Source organism: Dermacentor andersoni, chromosome 10 (genome assembly GCF_023375885.2).
Source record: "Dermacentor andersoni chromosome 10, qqDerAnde1_hic_scaffold, whole genome shotgun sequence".
Taxonomy (NCBI): domain Eukaryota; kingdom Metazoa; phylum Arthropoda; class Arachnida; order Ixodida; family Ixodidae; genus Dermacentor; species Dermacentor andersoni.
In genome coordinates this window covers 20,434,573-20,452,772 of record NC_092823.1, presented here as the reverse complement: position 1 = coordinate 20,452,772, position 18,200 = coordinate 20,434,573, and the positions used below count along the sequence as shown (strand labels likewise).

Sequence of the window (18,200 nt, the reverse complement as noted above, 5' to 3'; positions counted from 1 at the left end):
GGGCACAAACCCACTTTATCGTCGTTCTCGCGGCGCTTCGTCTCTGGAGCATCCTTCGATGATATCGTAATGATACTCCTACAAAAAACATATGTATTCACTTATGTTTACATATGATAAGTGCCTAACTTGAACCGAAAACAATATGGTGTCTAGTTCATACGCGACTAATATTTCACTTTATGTTCACTTGAACAAGCCCTCTCAAAGTGTCCGTCTTCACGCCAGTGACCCAGGTTCCCAGGAATGGGAACGTTGGAAAGGGAAACGTTCGAAAGGGAAACGTGACATCGAAGGATGGGGCGTATGGGTTGAGTCGGATGACTTGTACGTTGTGTGTACGCGTTCGATTAGAAGCTGGCTTCAGTACGAGAGAGGCAGTTTCATAAGTCATTTCTAAGACATGGTACTAAAACGGTAAATAGCGTCGTAACACGCAAGAAGACAAATTACATGAGCGGATACGTCGAGGCGGACTCTATAGTAATACAAAGCAACCAGAAAGATGGTAAGGTTTGGCGCCATAGCGATGTTATGGCGATCCTCAGACACCTGCGACTTGACGAGTGCCGCGCAGCGGGAAGCAGTGTGTTAACTTAAGACAAGATTTCCAGCCATGCAGGACTTTGAAGGGCCGTGCATTGCTGCCAAAAGGTTGTCTGGAGAGGTGGGAAGCGACGGAAGCGATATTCGCAATTTGTAGTGCAGTGATTGAGAAATGTAGCAGTGCCAAAAAAAGTTAGGGAATTAGCTATTCACTGGATAACTCGAGCGCAGTAAAAGAAGCAACACACAAAACACGGCGACAGCGGCGAGCGCAGTCGTCGATCGTCGAAATGTTGTCCACGGCTCAGACGGCTTGGCTACGCATGCGCAACTCGTCGTACCTGCGAGCGTGATCGCTTGTGGTCGCCGTGCGTTCCACAATACATACCAGCGTATTCACGAGAAACATACCCCAGCTTTAGAGTAACGCTGCGGAATAAAAAGCGCGCATAATTTAGAGTGGTCCTGAATATAGTGCCACGTTCTCATTTACGTTATTCTTTAGCTGGGGAAAAGAAAGCATTCGCATTTGACACCATTTTGGCATCGAATGCACCAATCATTATTGCGTTCAAGCTGCTTTTACGCTTTTCTCTGTCCTGTTCGCGAAAGTGTGAAACCACTGCAGGAGGAAATTACGATGATTCATTACGTGTTCCAAAACGTAGAAAGCGGTGTGAAATGCTGCCAACGTACTTGGAGCACTGGCATATGCGCAGACGCTCCGCACGATTGTTGTCAGCGAGCACACTCCATTATCGCAAGCGATGGGAATTATCAGCGATTATTTCGCTGTAAAATGGGCGAGCACCTTCGAGTGAGTTCCGATACACGAAGGTGGGATTTGAGGCTGATTGATAACGATGTAACAATGGTCAGCTGTTTCCAGATGAAAAAAGACAAGCGTGTCAACCAATATCTAAGGGAAAGAAGACGAAGTCGACGTACCGGCATATGTACTGACATCGGGGCAATAAATATGAGGCCACGTTGCAGAATTGCAATATTTTATGCATCCTTGGTGTTTTTTTTTTAATTTTCGGACATTGTCATTCTGACAATTCCTAAATGCTGTGGCACTGCAAGTACGACTACGAATGTTATTCACATGACATTGTTCTCACGCAATTTCTTTCGATGACAGGTAGTTTCATTTTTATTTATTAATAATTTTATACATTGCCCGCTTTTGTTCACTCATGCAAAATCAGGGTTGAGTAAGCGTGTGTTTTTTTTGTATATTTGGGCACTGCTGATATAGCCCAAACAGGGCTGTAGTACGCCAGGAAGCACTTGGTTCGAGCAAGTATATTCACATTTTCTTAAGCATGCGAGATTGGCGTAAGCAAAATTGCTGAAGAAGTAAGTAATTAAATTATGCGCTGCTGGACAGTGTGTGACGTTAATTTGCTGCTGCTTGTGTCCTAAGCCTCAAGACAAACGAACGATGATAATTTGCGTGTGTAGCCCACAAAAGGTGTTTGCATAGGTCAGTCTAAAGAAATACGCAGGTCTTCCCTCTCCCACTTTTTTGTTTCCGTTGGACAAATTTGCGAGATTTTTCTGAATTTCAAATTTCACCCGGTGGTATTTATGCTCGTTAGATGTGTAAAGAATGACGCTGTTCCTCTGTTGCGCGCATGCTTAACATTGCCCAGCAGTGGACCCTACAATTAGAGATGTCTGCATGTTGAGTAAAATGAAATGTCTAAAAGTGTTTCCGATACTTCAGATGGCTTACTGAGGCACAGACACGGCCGGCGCCTTCGCATCTTCAGTACGAAAACTGGCGCAACTGCCCGGCTCAAGTGAGGCGCCGTGTTGCTGCCCCATCTGCGGCCTCTGTGAGCGCATTTTAATATCAACATACACCCACGAACACTACATTAGCAGCAGCACACATGTCTACACCCAATTTACATGCTTCTGGAATATTTTTGAAAGCACATTTACTTAGTCACGAAATGCACTTTTCTTGCATTACTACTACATGATACACGCAGTGTAAAAATGTCACACTTTTAAAAAGAAATGTTCTTCAAATAGGCGCTCTGGTGTGGCTTCCTGCATGACCTTTAGTAGGTTGTTTCCCGTGTGCATGAAAGGGTAAGGGCCAATTAATAATTATCTCATTTGTCCTGTGCATAAGACGTAATACGTCCGCATGATTGTTTCACTCATGCCTCTCAAAAACCCCAAATGCAATGTTTTTAAAGAGCTCTGCACGTTCTATTTGGTACTTCTGAGAAAGTTACTAGCAAGACAGATGAAGAGGTGGTATCAAGACATGGTGAAAGTTTACTCACACGCCGCAGAAATCATACTCAAATTATGGGGCCATTCGTATCTTTCAATGATGGAGAGCGCACCGATAAGCATTCATGAGTAATGAGATCAAATGCTTACCCAATAGCGTCACCGTGATGAATACCGAACTAAGATGAAGCACAGTGCCTATCTGAAAGAGAATATTCATTTGGTCAATAGATTTGTAAGTATCTTACTGTTGGCTACGAACCTGTCAATAGTATTTTTCAAACCCGACTAATATATATACTCTAGAGATGGCACCCAAATGTGTACGCATACCAATCGAATACATTTAAATAGTCGGTAGAATAATGTCACTTATATGTTTTAATACACCGTTTGACAGAAAACTTCGGACGGGAAACTTAACACAAGTTACGTCTGGGAATGCGAAAGCATTAGAGTCGCTTTGGTGAAATGTTTTCCGTTCATGTTGCCGACATGCACAAAACTTCTTTCTGCTGATTCGTGTGTGCCTGCGTATACGTTGGCCGCAGACTGGAAACATTCTGACCATTTTCGCGTCGAGAGTCCATCGTACTACACAACACACCGATGAACCGCTAAGCGCAAGTGACGCGCGTGTTGTCACGTGACCAGTGACGCACGCGATTCAGCTTGAATGATTCAGAATGATTCAGCTAGAACCGTGGAGCCGCCTAGGCATCGACGAAGCATGCTCGCGTGGAGGGTTGATTCCCCCCCCCCCCCCTCCGCGAGGCATAAGCTTACCAAATATTATTTTGAGTCGTTGATTTACTTTCTTTATAGGAATCCCCCAGAGAAATTTAACATCAATGCGCCGTGGGTCATTTTTGGCACCATCGCTTCAAGGTGACGCGGATGCCGCCGGATTTTCGCGTATTTGTGCATTTATTTTCTTCGCATTAGATGTTTGCTTGAAACATTAATGAAATAAAAAAAGTATAAAAGAGAATTCTGTGTACTGAATTAAGTTCCTACTTATCAGTGGATGTGGATATGTTATTTCACCATCCGTAGTATAAAAATCGGGCACTAAGGGGAAACAGAATACAGAGCAATTAACATAATCACGAGATACTTCAGTACTATTCTACATTGGACAGAATGGTCAACAGAAATATCCGCGATAGAATGCGATATAGAGACGACGGCCCGTACCCATACGATATTGAAGCGGTGGTAGACAAGCATCTGTGTAACAATCAGTAAACACGATCAACACAGTCTCATAGAGGTGTAAATGTCTGGTATTAGCGATATATCCGTCTAGTCTAAGGGTATAAATGATAAAGATGAAAGGCTAGCTGTTTCACGTGCTTACTGGACGGTGGTGATTATGCGAACGCTTGTAAAAATATTCGATTTTTACATTATTAGCCATTTTATTTGAGCACCAAATTGAGTAAAAGGAGATTCGCTTGGTTATGAGAAATCTTGGATGTTCGAACATCCCCACTGACGCCTTGACGAGGAAGGTGCACGCTTGCATCGCGCTCCTTCCTCTTAGGCTGCGCACAGCAATTTTTAAAATACGTTAACACAGTTCAAAATCACTGACCAGCATAAGAGTGAGGTATGTTTTTGGAAGGCTTGCACCCTTCTATGTGGTTGCAATTACTTTATCATCACAGGCAGCTTCATCGATATCATATCGTGGGGCCCACTGAATAGCACGCAGATTGCGTAGGCGTAACGCCATTGCTGACCCAACGCATTTACATTATGGAAATGAAGTATTTTTGCGTGAAAAATGCAGACGTGAGTATGGTATCGCAGAAGCAGCGTATGAAAGACAACAAAAATGGTGTGCGCTAAGTTGTGCGTTGGCATACGGTGCACCAATGCCCAGAAGTTTTGCAACGCATGGAGGGGTTGGTTCAATACTATACCACGAGACCAAACAGGTACATGCGTTCATTTTTATTCCAAGCAACGAGCAACGTTCACGTGCCGTTTAAGTCAAAAGGTACCATTAGGCAGTTGTGCAACTATTCCTAATTTATCGTTGGGAGAGTAAAAGATCCATATGTTTATACAGGCGAGAAATGGATTTCAATTTATATCGTAAGCTGAAATTTACATTTTATATCGCTGCCTATGAAGCCCATCCGACCCACAGCGACCTGTATTTCTTGCCAGGACTTCGGGACATCAGGAAATGCCGGACCACCGCTGTGTCGCCTGATACAGAACAGTTCGAGACCGCACCAGGCGTTTTGCCGCGAACGCTCAGGAACCCAACAGCTAAGCGAGGACGTCACCGCGTGTTTGCAATGCGTTCACTCCCACGATAAAAATAGCGGCGGCCTCACAGAAAAAAAGAACACAAATAAAGTCACTGTTTTGTCCGAAAGACGAAGCATCGCTTGCGATAGGAAATTAGTGTACAGCTATACGAGCTAAGGATAGCAGTTTTATCGGCTCTATAAACTTGTGTTTGTCCGCAGCCGTTGTATAGTGGTAGTGCGCCAGCCTCGGCTGCGGGAGCTTGAAGGTTCCATTATCACCACTTGCGAGCACCCACTGGTTCGAAAGGGCACAAGCGTTCCCCGGCCTTACGTTCGGCTTTCTTGAGGAGTGATTCGCTTGGGAAAGTAGCCTGCGCTCTAAATTGCCATCGAACACCTAATGAGGTGGGGACACTTTCGGCTTGGGGACAAACACCCCTGGCAGCGGAGTGAGTCTACGCTTCCACGTCTACCGATCACGCCAGAAAGTGTGCCAAGTATGCTTTTCGACGGACCTTGTAACAGCCGTCTGTCCCATGCCTGACCGACCCCGTTTAGCGGCGTTTGGCATTTCCAACCATGCGAAGGAACATTAGTGCACACCTAAATGTATTCACGGTAGCGGCGCTCATCACGCCGCCAACCGTCGCTGTCCATCTCGTCAACTTCCGCCGCCCAACAAGTCGAACTTGCTCCCTGAATACTACAAACGCAAGTAACAGCGTCTCCCGCCCAGCTCAGCGCAAGGTCAGCCTGGAATGACGACTGAGCTGAGCGCTCACCAAAATTCTACGCAACCCGCAAAGACACAAAGGAGCTCAGCGGAGAAACCCTGATCTATAAGACACAGCCGCACTCGCGGAACACCCGGCGATCACCGCCAAGCTCACGGGAGTGGCTCGGCTGGCCGCTATAGAGATCCGTCTTCCAGCCGCTGCCGCTTGAGGGCCAGGGGCCAGAAGAGAAACGAGTCGAAGAAGAAAGTGGTGAGCTGGGCAGAAGAGCTCCCACCACTATCCCCTTCTCCACGCACTCGCCCTATCGTCAAACAACACTCTAAATCCCAACCCACTCCGCAAACCATGATGATCGACATAGAGCCACTTCATAACGACTAGTTGCAAACATCTCACAAATACTGTTGTGCACAAGAGGCACTGAACGAAAGTTGCGCCTCTTTAAATATGGGATTGGTTGCTATTTTGCAGGCTGAAGTCATTAGGGCTGAAGTCACAGTTCCGCGGCCGCTGTCAGTACAACACTTCCTGCGGTCCGCTGTCCATAATACAGTGGCCGATATTTAAAAAAAACAGAGGCCGCACTCTGCCAAATTTTAATCTTTCCACATTTATCCGAACGCTCCCTGTCCTCTTCACGTGGTACATGGCGAACACGACATTGCTTTCGCCCTGCTCCATTTCAATAACGTGAGCTAAAACCCACCCCCGCGGCCCCGTAAAGCTCACTTCCCGTTCAAGGCCCATGCAGTACCACCCGCACAGCCCACGGGTGTAAATCAAGCACCACCAATAACTGATCATGGCCAGAAACCGTAAGGTGACGCCCACTACTCCCCACTCTTAAGCGTATGGCAATAGGACTGCAGGGGTTACCGTCAGAAACACGGATCCCTTACGCAATTCATTGCCACACAGCCCCATCCTCCTGACGCAATAGCGTTGCAGGACGTGCATTGCGCTCCTACGCTTCCCTGCTACAGCACCTACACAGACATAATAAATAGTAAGCCATCACACCTCACAGTTACTATAAAGTCCAAACATATGACTGTTATCGAACACACCTTCCGAAGCTCACGCATACGGCATGTACTTCTTACATTGACCCCGTGCTCGCGTCCCTATAGCAAATTATTTGTTCTTAATACCTGCAGCACACTTAATGCGAGGAAGCATGAGTTAGGGCATATTTTTTCGCTTCTGTGCAAACAGGCTAAACAGATTGTCCTTATAGGCGACTTCAATATCCCGCACCCGGCCTGCGGTTACCAAGCGGAAACACCCAAAGGCCGCCGGATTGCTCATGTTGTTGAGCTCGATCCCATGACTCTGCTGACGAACCCAGATCAGCTAACACAATCAGGCAACAGCGTAAACAAGATGCATCTCCTGACCTAACCATAGTCACAGGGGTAGGTTAACACCTTTCGAGTAATCTCGGGGAGAACCTGGGCAGCGATCTTATATTCTAGATCCTGCCCTAGAGGCAGAACCGACATGTTCTCCTGAACTTTATTTAAAGATAACAAATTGGGATGCATTTAGGCATATCCGGTTCTCCCTAGCTCCTCAGGACAACCCCTCCCTTATAAAGTGGATCAAGCTACCTCAAACTGATCTAAACACTGTGACTGAACTCCTCACTGCGCAGACACAGACGCCCGATGTGGATCGCCATTTGCTCAATCTCTAGGAGGCCCGCAGAAGCCTGACCCGACGGTGATGATGGCAGGAACATAATCGGAAACTCCTCCGCATCGCCCGCCTAGCTAGCTGCGGAGGCAGCTGACTACACGAACCTTCTCACAAACAGTAATTGGTATAGCATTTGCGATCACCTCAGCGGTAGGGTAAGCACATTGCGGACCTAGTTGCTACTCGGCGAAATATTAGACGCTACACAAAAGAAAATATATCCACACCATCTTCAACTACTCAAGGCTTGATCATACTACTATAATTCACACTCTGCAGAAAGGGTACATGGCTGCAGGTACCCGCCCCTCCTACCTAGCCTGACCACACGTAGGTGCCACACCCATCGACCCCGATATTACAGGAGCCTAGGTGAGGGCGGCCTTACAGGGCATTTGGCTGAAAATCACATCCGGGGCTGATGGGTGTCTGTACACGCTCCTACAAAACCTAGATAATCGGGACATTTAAGACAACTGCCCTCTGCTATGAAAACTGGAGAAACTGGGCCCTTCCGCAGGAATGGCGCAACATGGACATCATACTTATTACAAATCAAGGTAAGTCACTGTCACTTTAGAACCTCCGACGTATATATTTAACTTCGTGTGTAGGTAAACTCTTTGAACGCGCTGTGCTCTCCCGGCTACAACCCCTTGCCGAAAAGAGCCAATGCTTTCCGAGTAGAGCCTTCGGCTACCGCCCTAGCCGCTCTATACAGGACGTTTTGCTGCAGGCTAAGGAGAACGTGGTTGATGGGCCCACTCTGGTACAGGCCAGAGCTATTCTGCCTCTTGACCTCAAGGCGGCTTTCGACAACGTCTTCCACGACTTAATTCTCGACAACATGGCCTTTCGCAACTTCGGCACACGCACGTACAACTACGGAGAGCCCCGGTCGGACGTCATCACACCCGCAGGTAGAGGAACGGCACAGGGCTAGACCCTATCGCCCACCCTATTAAACGTGGCTTTGTGCCGTATTACTAGACCAGATAGCTACCATCCAGCACGCGATCTACGCAGATGACATTACGATTTGCGCCAACCGGAGATCATGCAGTGGCATCCATGATGCACTTCAAGAAGCTGTGCGCGTCGTGTAAAACTATGCAGCCTCAGGCAGCCTTATAAAGCTGCCAAACTTCTATGTTTGCACCATTATAGCAATTAAACGTCTTTACTTCGAAAACTACGCATTTTTGTGCAGCTGCAAAGCATTACACTTTTCACGTGACGGGCTTGGGTACTCGCTAAAGAATGCTCATATATTAAAATATACACGACAAAGCTCCTCTGAAAGTTGTCTAAGTGTGCGGAAGCATTGTTTCCCTTGCTCATCTCCATGCAGCCTGGTGTAATTATCAGAGCGATGAAATTTGGTACGACCAGTCTAAGCGACAGCGCCGCGTCACCACAAACTGCTGCAGACAGCTGAGCAAGGTGAATTTATGAGGCAAGTGGACCTCTGCAGGTGGCGGAGTCATGTGCACCGATGACGTTAAGATCAATATAAGCTGGTATCGCTCTTTAGCGCCTTATCCATCCGCGCATACAATTATGCACCACGCGGAATATATCTTGAACGCAATAAGCGATGGAGACAGATAGTGCCGACTGCTCATAGCTTCGAATGCTGTGTTCTCACTGCTTTTCGTTGAAGACAGGCGCGCGTGCCTCTGTCTTGAAACCGATCTGCGAAAGAGGCAGGGTGCGGCGCGTGCTGAGAGCTTTGCGAGTTTCATTTCACTTCATTTTTATTACTTAAAGACCCCGCAACGGGGTATTACATAAAGGGCATAAGTGCTGTGTTCTCGCCGCTTCTTTCGCCTGGAGGCGACAGGCAATTCGAATGTAAAGCCGCTCGCTTCTGTGGAGGTGATTCCAAAGAATGCATGCACTCTTCCGTTCACATTGCTGAGTGTTTGAAGCCTGCTCCATCCCCACCGCGGGCTTGCCCAGAATTGCACTACCTCCGGGCCGAAGCACGTTTTTGTTGTATTCGTTTGGTAAGAGTAGAAATGCTTTCGCGTTTAAAGTACACGTCTTCCTCGAGCAATAAAATAAACACTGCGTTACACATATTTTTCTGCGATATCTACAACCGTTCCATAAAGGGCACTAACGCTTTCAAACGCTATGGCTAATCAAACGTTACATCTGCAAGGACTAATATGCTGCAAATATTAGAGATTAAAGACACTACTGTGAAATATATTACTTCCTTACCGGGCGTATACGAGATATTTTCTTGCAAAGTATATTTTCTACTCTACACAAGTTTCCTTGAAATACTTCTGTTATAGATTTTTCAATTGCGCGTAATAATACGAATACATTATACAGATCCTAAGGCAGGAAATTAGAGTTAGTTGGCACGAGCACTGATGGCCCTTAGACGCAGCGAACCATCGACTTTTGGTGTGACTCGCCCACAACATTTGGTGTTAATTAATGCGAAGTTAATAAAGGCACATGTAATTACCATATAGTGAATATGTCACTTGAAGCTGTAATATTTGTTGGTAGTTGAACCCACGACCTTGCGTTGTGGCATAATGACTAAACATCGTGCGGTGGTCGCAGTGCATAGGGATAACTAAGTGTCCCTTGAGTTTGTTTCCTATGGTTACTGCCTTAGAGGTAACTTTGAAGATAAAAGCGTCGGCCAATGCGTACATGCAACTGAGAGGAGACAAATTATTGCCGTTCAGTCTTCATCTAATGATGCATAGAAGTGCGTAGGACTTGCGTAATGGCGACTTACGCATACTGCGCCTGCTGAAAATGAAATTGAAACCCCGATCCACAAACCCTGTCGTTCGTAAGTGCTCTTGGCCACTGGCCAGCTGCCTTCCCTATTGATACGTCAAGCATCAGGACATACTCGAATGTTTTCTTTTGAACAATAATTCCGTATGAGTCTTTCGTAAATACTCGTCGCGCTCTCCTTTACCAGCTTTGAGTCGATGCTTATCGACCTGCTCCTTCGAAAATGCATCTAACGCGGCACGTCCTCCGTGGAGATCCAAAGGCTCTTGGCTGCGTATTTATACGAAATCCTACAGATTACACTTTGTCGCTTCTTGAAGTAAAGGTAGAAAAGAATACTCGTCAAAATTATTAGTTTCCACATAACGTCTGCAGATATAGGTGTAAGTACTATAGTCTATCCAGTACTACAGTCTGTGGGAAAGCTATATTATACAGAAATCAAGAACAATGCAACACGCGCTCGACAAGATGGCAGACTTTTTTAGCCAGTCTGGCCTTTCATTTTGTGATAAGTTAGCTTACATCAACATCGGAAATAAGACCACACTCGAGAACCGCCCCAGATTGCACATTGCGCTTCACGTAGCAGGACAAATCTGTCGGCATGTCAACAGCCCCAAAACCTCGGCTGGTGTAATGCCGAGATAGCAGAGCTAGCCCATGGGCGAAACAATTGTGCGATGCCTGGACACAAGTCCTACGCCCAGTGAAAAGAATATTCTAAAAATCATGGGGGATGGACGAGCGGATACTATGGAAACAGTAGCGTAGCCAGGGGGCGGGGGAGGATTATGGGGCTTCAGCCCCCCCCGCTCGAAATTTTTTCGTGCTGTCCATGCACCGCCAAGCAAAGCAACCCCAGGCGCCGGAAATCAATCTGGATTTCGTCTAAAATGCCTTTTTGACGCTCGAAAAACATTTCACCGCGAACATTCCGAACTCGGGCTGGATTTCGCGGCAATGCCCATGCACCGGGAGTCACATAACGCAAGCAGCCCCATCCGAGAACAAAGTTTCAAGAGTGTATTCGCGAACGGCGGGGTCGCCGCGGCATCTCGCGGAGTCCGCGGAACTTACGCAGCGCATGGATGTCAATTCCGAAACTTTATGGGTTATACCCATAAAGTTCTCATAAGCTATTGATGCGAAAGGTGCATTGGCATTTTCAAAGTTGTGCTCTAGATTTTCAAGTGCGGAACTTTGGGGGTTTAATGTTGTTATAAACATTTGACGCCGAATGTGCATTGACTTTTCCAAAGTCGTACATTGGAACATACAACGAGACAAGCCAAATCAACACACTATCAGGCAAGTTAGCAAGGCACGCAGTGAGGTCCGATTAGACGAACCGTTGCGGTGGTTCATTTGTGCCGTCATGTCACACAAAAATAACTTTTTTTTTTAATTTATACCAAAGCATCAATGTCAAGACACTAAAACAAGCAAAGATAACTGGGTTCTTATTTATTTTTTCGGTTTTGACTTTTATTCGCGAGAGCACATTGAGCCTCCTCATTTTTTTTTTCTCGCTACCCTACCCGCGGGCTGCTAGAGCCAACCAGAGCGCATGCATTCTTCTCGTGTTGCCCCGACCACCACGCGGCGCACTTGGGTGCGCGTTCGGTTTTCTCTGGCCGAGTGGATTTTCGCCAGACAGAGTTTTGGACGCTTTCTGGCTAGCAGACGAGAAAAAGAAACAATCGTCGCTCCCCGCCATCACTGTGTGGACTCAACGGATTGAACCCTGTTCGCTGGAGGGAAACCTCTCCGGAAAGTCTTGTATCGCCGGTGCAGAAAACCGAGCAGTATGCGTAAGGTTTTCAGTCGACCAAGCGTCTCATGTTCTCTTCGATACGTCCATGGAATTATCGTGCACCGGATGCACCCCACCAAATTCTCTTACCTATGCAGGTATTGTGATGTACTAGACACCCTCCTACACATGGTGTTGGCGTGCCCACACAGCGAGAAAACCAGTCAAGATGATGCCTCAGAACCGCTACAAGCGATCGAAGAAATGTGGAAGGAAATGTTAAAGGCACAGAGCCTGGAATGTCAGCGAGGTCTGGTGAACAGGGCCCGGGCTGCGGCCCGGGCTGCGGTTTCTGGACTAAGAGAGCCGCCCACCTAGGGCGAAGGAGGACCACTTTCTCGTTGTTTATCACAATAAACGTTCATCCCTCTTCATTCCTCCTTCGGTAGCCACATTAGGTGCCCAAAGTAGGCATTCAATTGTGGCCAAGATACTTTCCTTTGCGTTTGTTTATTTCGGTGCCCCCTCCCCACAAAAGGAAATAAAATAGACATTGATGCGGCGCAGAGAAATGTCCAATGGTAAAAGTTCGATTTTGTTACTTCTTTTGCAGAAAGTAATGGTCCACGGGACGCTTCAATTGCCGGATACTCTTATTATATTATTCCGATAGCAATTATACGGACACTCCAAGCGCATTCCTGTCGTCGCCCTCATGTTCTGTATAAACTCCAAGAGCGATAACATCGTGACCGCGCGCCGCATGCTGTATGTGCGAGTGAAACCGTAGGGGGGGGGGGGGGGGGGGTTGCGGGGGGCTCATAGCTGAGTCGAGGATGGTGGCTCAGTTTTGTGTCCGCAAAGGAGAAAAGCGGGGAGGAAGCGCGCCGCCTTCCGTCGCACGCGATACATCGGGGGAATAGGATGGAATGGGGGCGGGATCTAGGATTCTGTGAATCTGTCATTGCACATTGTTTATTTGCTTTGTTAGACGCATTATATACAGTGACTTTTTCTTAGATACGTAGATTAATTGGAGACTTATATGTATATTTAAATATCTTGTTGCGAGGTATTGTGTATATGTGCAGTGAACTTTGTTTCCAGTGACACATTTCTGCCGTTTATCAATCTGTATCTTCGCATTTATTTATTCCATTGTATCTTCGCATTTCTAATGTACGACGGCGAGTCAAATGAAAGTGAGCCTAATCACCCCGCGAAATAATGGTTCGGTTCATTATCTACGAGGCATGCGCGTAGCACACAGGCATCTCTCACGGAGGTGTGCGGATAATGTTCTTTAATGCTCTCATACACTGGGTTGAACATGATTGCGTGACGTAATGCAAGCTCCAGAAGTTGAGCAGCGTTCTGCGATGAGGTTTTTGACAGCTGAAGGAGTTTCCTAAAAAGAAATTAGTCACCGTATTGCTGCCGTACACGTTGAACATTGCATTTCATTGGCCACTGTGAAGCGTTGGAGCAAATGGTTCAAAGAAGGACTTGCAAGTTGCAAAGACGATCCAAGACCAGGCCAAAGGCACTGTGCAATCATCCCGAACGAAATCGCAAAGGTCGAGTCGATGACACAAGAGCGGAGGATAAGCATCGATGAACTGGCAAAGCGTGTGAACATCATTCACGGTTCGGTTCACGCCATATTTATGAACATCTCGGTTATCGGCTCTCGGTTGCGCAATGCATGCCCAAGATTTTGAACCACCGCCAGAAGACGGAGAAGTTCGGCGCTTCCTTGACTCATCTGATCCGGTATGAAAATGAGGGTGACGATTTCTAGTCTGCAATTGTGATCGGACACGAACCATGGTGCCACTTCTGCGAGCCTGAAACACGAAGGCAAGACTTACAGTGGACACATTCGAATTCACCCCCCCCCCCTTCCCCAATAAGGCAAAGGCCGTCATTCCTTCCGGAAAGGTGTTGTTGACTTTTTTTCGATCGTCAGGCACCATTGCTGATAGAATTGGCTAAATCTTAATAGACTTTCAATAGTTTCCGATATTGTGAGACGTCGGATCGGCGGCGTGTCGCAATCGAGAACAAACGACGTGGAAAATTGACGAACGGGGTCATCTTGTTCCACGACAATTCCCGTCGCCGTGCCGCTGATGTGGTTAATACAAAACTGGTAAAGTTTAAGTGGGAAATGCTGCAACATCCGTCATACACCTCAGGCCTGTCGCCTTACGACTTCCACATTTTTGGGCACCTGAAGAAACAGCTCAAGGGAACTAGATTCGTGTCGCACGATGGCATGAAAGAATCAGTTGCAGACTTTTTGAAGCAGCAGCTCAAGGAGTTTTATGAGACGGGAATCACGCAACTCGTTAGTCAATGGGAAAAATCTCCAAATGCTCATGGAGGCTACTTTTAAATGAAGGACCACGTTAGTCATATATTCACATTGGCTCACTTTCATTTGACTCGCCCTCGTACATTATGCAGAATTGCTTTGTATACGTGCTCTCTGTTGCGACTATAACTTCGGTGCAATTACTCACGATACACGACTGGCGACAGCTGCTCCTGCTTAATACATTGGAACCAATGACAGCGTCATTGAGATTTTTCATTGGCCGTTGCATGTGTACAAGAATCTAAACATGGTTCTTCAAAGACAAATTCTCATTAACATATTTGTTCTCAACTTATTCATTTCATGGTCTTTACATTTTTTCGCATCAGCAGCATGCACTGCTTAGCTGCTTTCGAACTGATATAGTTCTAAAGTTCGTGCGATATTTTCTTTGCTTGGTAAATAGACAAAAACATGGAAGTATTGATATCAGTTATTTCGGGCACAATTTTTGGGATGTACGGGTATATTCCTTTATGAAAAAAATACACATTTAACTTGTTTTGACAGTGCGTAGCGTTCAACAATTCCATTGCAGCATCTTTGGCAATGGCAATGCACTTAATATTTATGTAATTGATCCCTCGACAAATTGTTTAAAATGAAGCTTCAGCTCGCGTCCAACTCCGACGCGGCCTATTCAAACACATGCAAAACGCAGAAACGCTTTTCTGAGATAACCTCTGAATCGCTTTTAATAAAATTTGTTGCATTTGAGAGAGAAAGTTGAATTCATGTGTCCGTTCAAAGCTGAAATTCGATTTAGGGCCTGAATTTTGTTGAAGATATATTGAAAAATTCGAAAGTTTGAAAAAAATGGAAGCACGACGTTTACACACTAATAGCTCTGCATCCAGAACACATATCACGTTTTTGTAAATGCCATCTACTATAACAGTCAAAGCCGACAAATTTGGTGCGTCAATTTGTATCTTACGTAAATTGGTTACCTTGTGTGCAAGGGTTCTGCAACAGCCGTATTTCCATAATAATAAATTTTTTGAGATTCATGTGTAACATATTAATTTTTTGCGTTGTAAATGTACTATTACAGGCAATTTGCAGAATTGTGATATCATTTTTCATTCTCCAGTTACAGAGTTCCAAACTTGATAGTTTTGTTTACTGAATATTGGCGATTTCTGCCAATTTTTAACAAATAATTGACAACCTAAATGAAACATTCAAACAAACAGTCACTAGAATTTAATTTTTTTTTTCAAGTGCAACAAGCTTCGTCAAATTTCGTGCACTGCTTGCCGAGAAAAACGAATTCTCCTTTTGCATGTATTTACATAGGAGCACCCGAGCTAAAGCTTCCCCTTAAGGAGGAGGCCGAGCTCCAACGGGAGCCCACCCCGAATGAAATTTCTGGCTACGCCACTGTATGGAAAGTTGCAGATGCTGTACTTGTGCCCAAGGTATTACACGGTATGAAAAACCAGCAGCGCACACAAAGGAAGATAATTCATCGAATACAGGCGTCGTGTACCAACAGGCCTTTCCATCTTTACCATGCTTGAAGACCTCTACGAGAAACAACCAACGAACACGCACCTAGACAGAGTAAAGTTGCAGACTCCTGCCCAAATTCTTGGCCTCCAAGGCTCGGAACCTGATTGCACGATACTATGCCAGCTAGCATGTGAGATTCAAGGACGACTACCACGCCTTTCAGAAACACAACCGCAGGAGCAGCTGAACTTGAAACACAACAGGCCAATACCATGCAATATGGGGACAAGCAATTAGGCCAGGAGACTATATGCAATTGCCAAACACAGAGAGGAGGTTGCTAATCATGAAGACACAAGCAAACATCAGGCACATAGAATGGTCATAGAACGGTCATAGAAGGCGCATTAGAGAAACACAGCGTTGAACCAGATGCGAAACGCTGTTTACGGGCGCCGCGTCTCGTCGTACTGAAATTCAGAAACCACTGCTTCGCACTCCAAAACAATTCTAAACTTTGACGCGCTTTTAAACTACAAAACACTCGTATTATATGCTGATAAAGAAAAGTCAATAGTATTGTAATGTAAACGTTTTATTCATTACATTAAAAGAATTATGCAGCGAGTGCCACGAAACCTGGCCGTAAACAGCCCTGGACGTCGCACCAGTCGCATTGTTGAAATCGCGATCATGTCAAATGGGCTCTCTAAAAATCGCATTGCAACGCGTGCGACTGCACGAATTTTCGTCGTTTCTGCCGCAGCATGTGAAACAGCCTTTAGGCGTCTCGCCGCTCTATGGGTTTGTGGGTTGCCTAAAGAAGCTCAAATGCTTGTAAATGCGGCGTACTTACGAGGCACACAACTCCCAATAGCATCACATTGCCTGGTGTATCGCAAAGACACATCGTTGTACAGGTTCTTCACGGGCTCTGAAGACAAGAAAAACACACAAACGGTCAGTCGCTCCTCTATTACATGACTGGCAAGAAGCACTTCTTTTACCATTAACCCTCTAAACGGGAGGCGTTGTACGGTCAAACTTGTTTATCATTTTCGATTAGAAATTATAAAAACTAAATCAACAATGTACTCCAACTTCTGCCATGGAGAGCACCGCATTCGTTGATACCATGAGGTGAGGTTACTGTGCCCAATTTATTTTTGGCCTGCGTTTTCTCTACCGTACAGCTTAACATGCGCGAAGACTAGACGATTCCGAGAACCGAAGTTGAGTGGATACTTGATATCGCGTTTCTAACTTCGTGCATGTTATCACCTCTACCTTTTTTTAAGTATCTATGGCCAGGATTACGCCCCTATTCCAATTACCCGATTCCGTATGTATGCTAGGACATTTTTCCTTCAAGAATTTTTACTTGGCCGGTTAACGCTGTTCACCGTCGTATGTGAGTATGATTTTGTTGTCGCGTTCGCTATATAAAGATCAAGTTTCGCGACTACTTATTGTCATTTGGATGCCTAGAACATGTTGAAAACAAAGCTTTCCATGCGATTGTAAATTTTAAATAGTCGTTCTGTAAAGTAAAAGAGAATATATTGCAGAAATCATAAAGGGAAACAGTAAAAAAAAATCTTTTCGGATAGTGCCAACAGAGAAATGGTATTTAAACTCAAAATTTTTTTAAGTAAACTGAAACAACAAATTCATGGGCCATACCATTCTGTGAAGGTGGATGGCCAGCGAAGCTGTTTAGCCCGTGACACAGAGGTGACACGGAATTTTTAACAAAGGTACGACCCTATATATTGTCCTCATCTTCGGATGTTCGCTCATCGTGACGATATAGGCACGCAGACATTCGCGTATCACCTAAGTTAATACATGTGTCCGGCACGTAAGACAATGAATGGCTCGCACCCTCTTAAGCAATGGCTCATACACGCATAAACGCGGCATCGCCATTACGACGGCAAAATACTAAGGGAAATTCCACGCTAAATGATGAGCAGCAATGGAGCCAGCTGTGGACGATGACGACGAACGCGCGAGCAGTGGCACGAGCGTGTTCGAGCGGTGGGCGCCGACAATAATTTGACAGACGTTTTTGAATAACGTTGTCCAAAACAATTTTTTTCAAACATTTCTGCTATAACCCTTGCGCCTGGCACCTCTGTGCGTCCCAGGTCTGACAAGGGTAATTCAAGGGCATGTGACAGGTCCCTGTGCCCACAGCAGTTGGTGCCATTGAGCTTGCATCATTTCTGCACTATCAGCAGGATCGGCCCTCACGATAGTTTTTGCAGACATATGCCCCGAAACCCTGGATCATAGACTTGTACAGTTTCACTGGTTTATGGTAAGAGGAG

The 18,200-nt window shown here is 45.8% G+C and overlaps 1 protein-coding gene across 1 annotated transcript in view; it reads right to left on the bottom strand.

Moving 5' to 3' along the window:
* LOC129381984 (uncharacterized) overlaps positions 1-16,801 on the bottom strand; it is a 96,563-nt gene extending 79,762 nt beyond the window's left edge. Inside the window, exons 1-2 of the mRNA XM_072284884.1 lie at positions 16,724-16,801; positions 2,953-3,004 (exon numbers count right to left, since the gene is read on the bottom strand). Of these exons, the coding sequence (XP_072140985.1) occupies positions 2,953-3,004; positions 16,724-16,777 (106 nt within the window). The 5' untranslated portion in view covers positions 16,778-16,801. The remainder of the gene's footprint in view (positions 1-2,952; positions 3,005-16,723) is intronic.
* Positions 16,802-18,200: the final 1,399 nt, after the last annotated feature.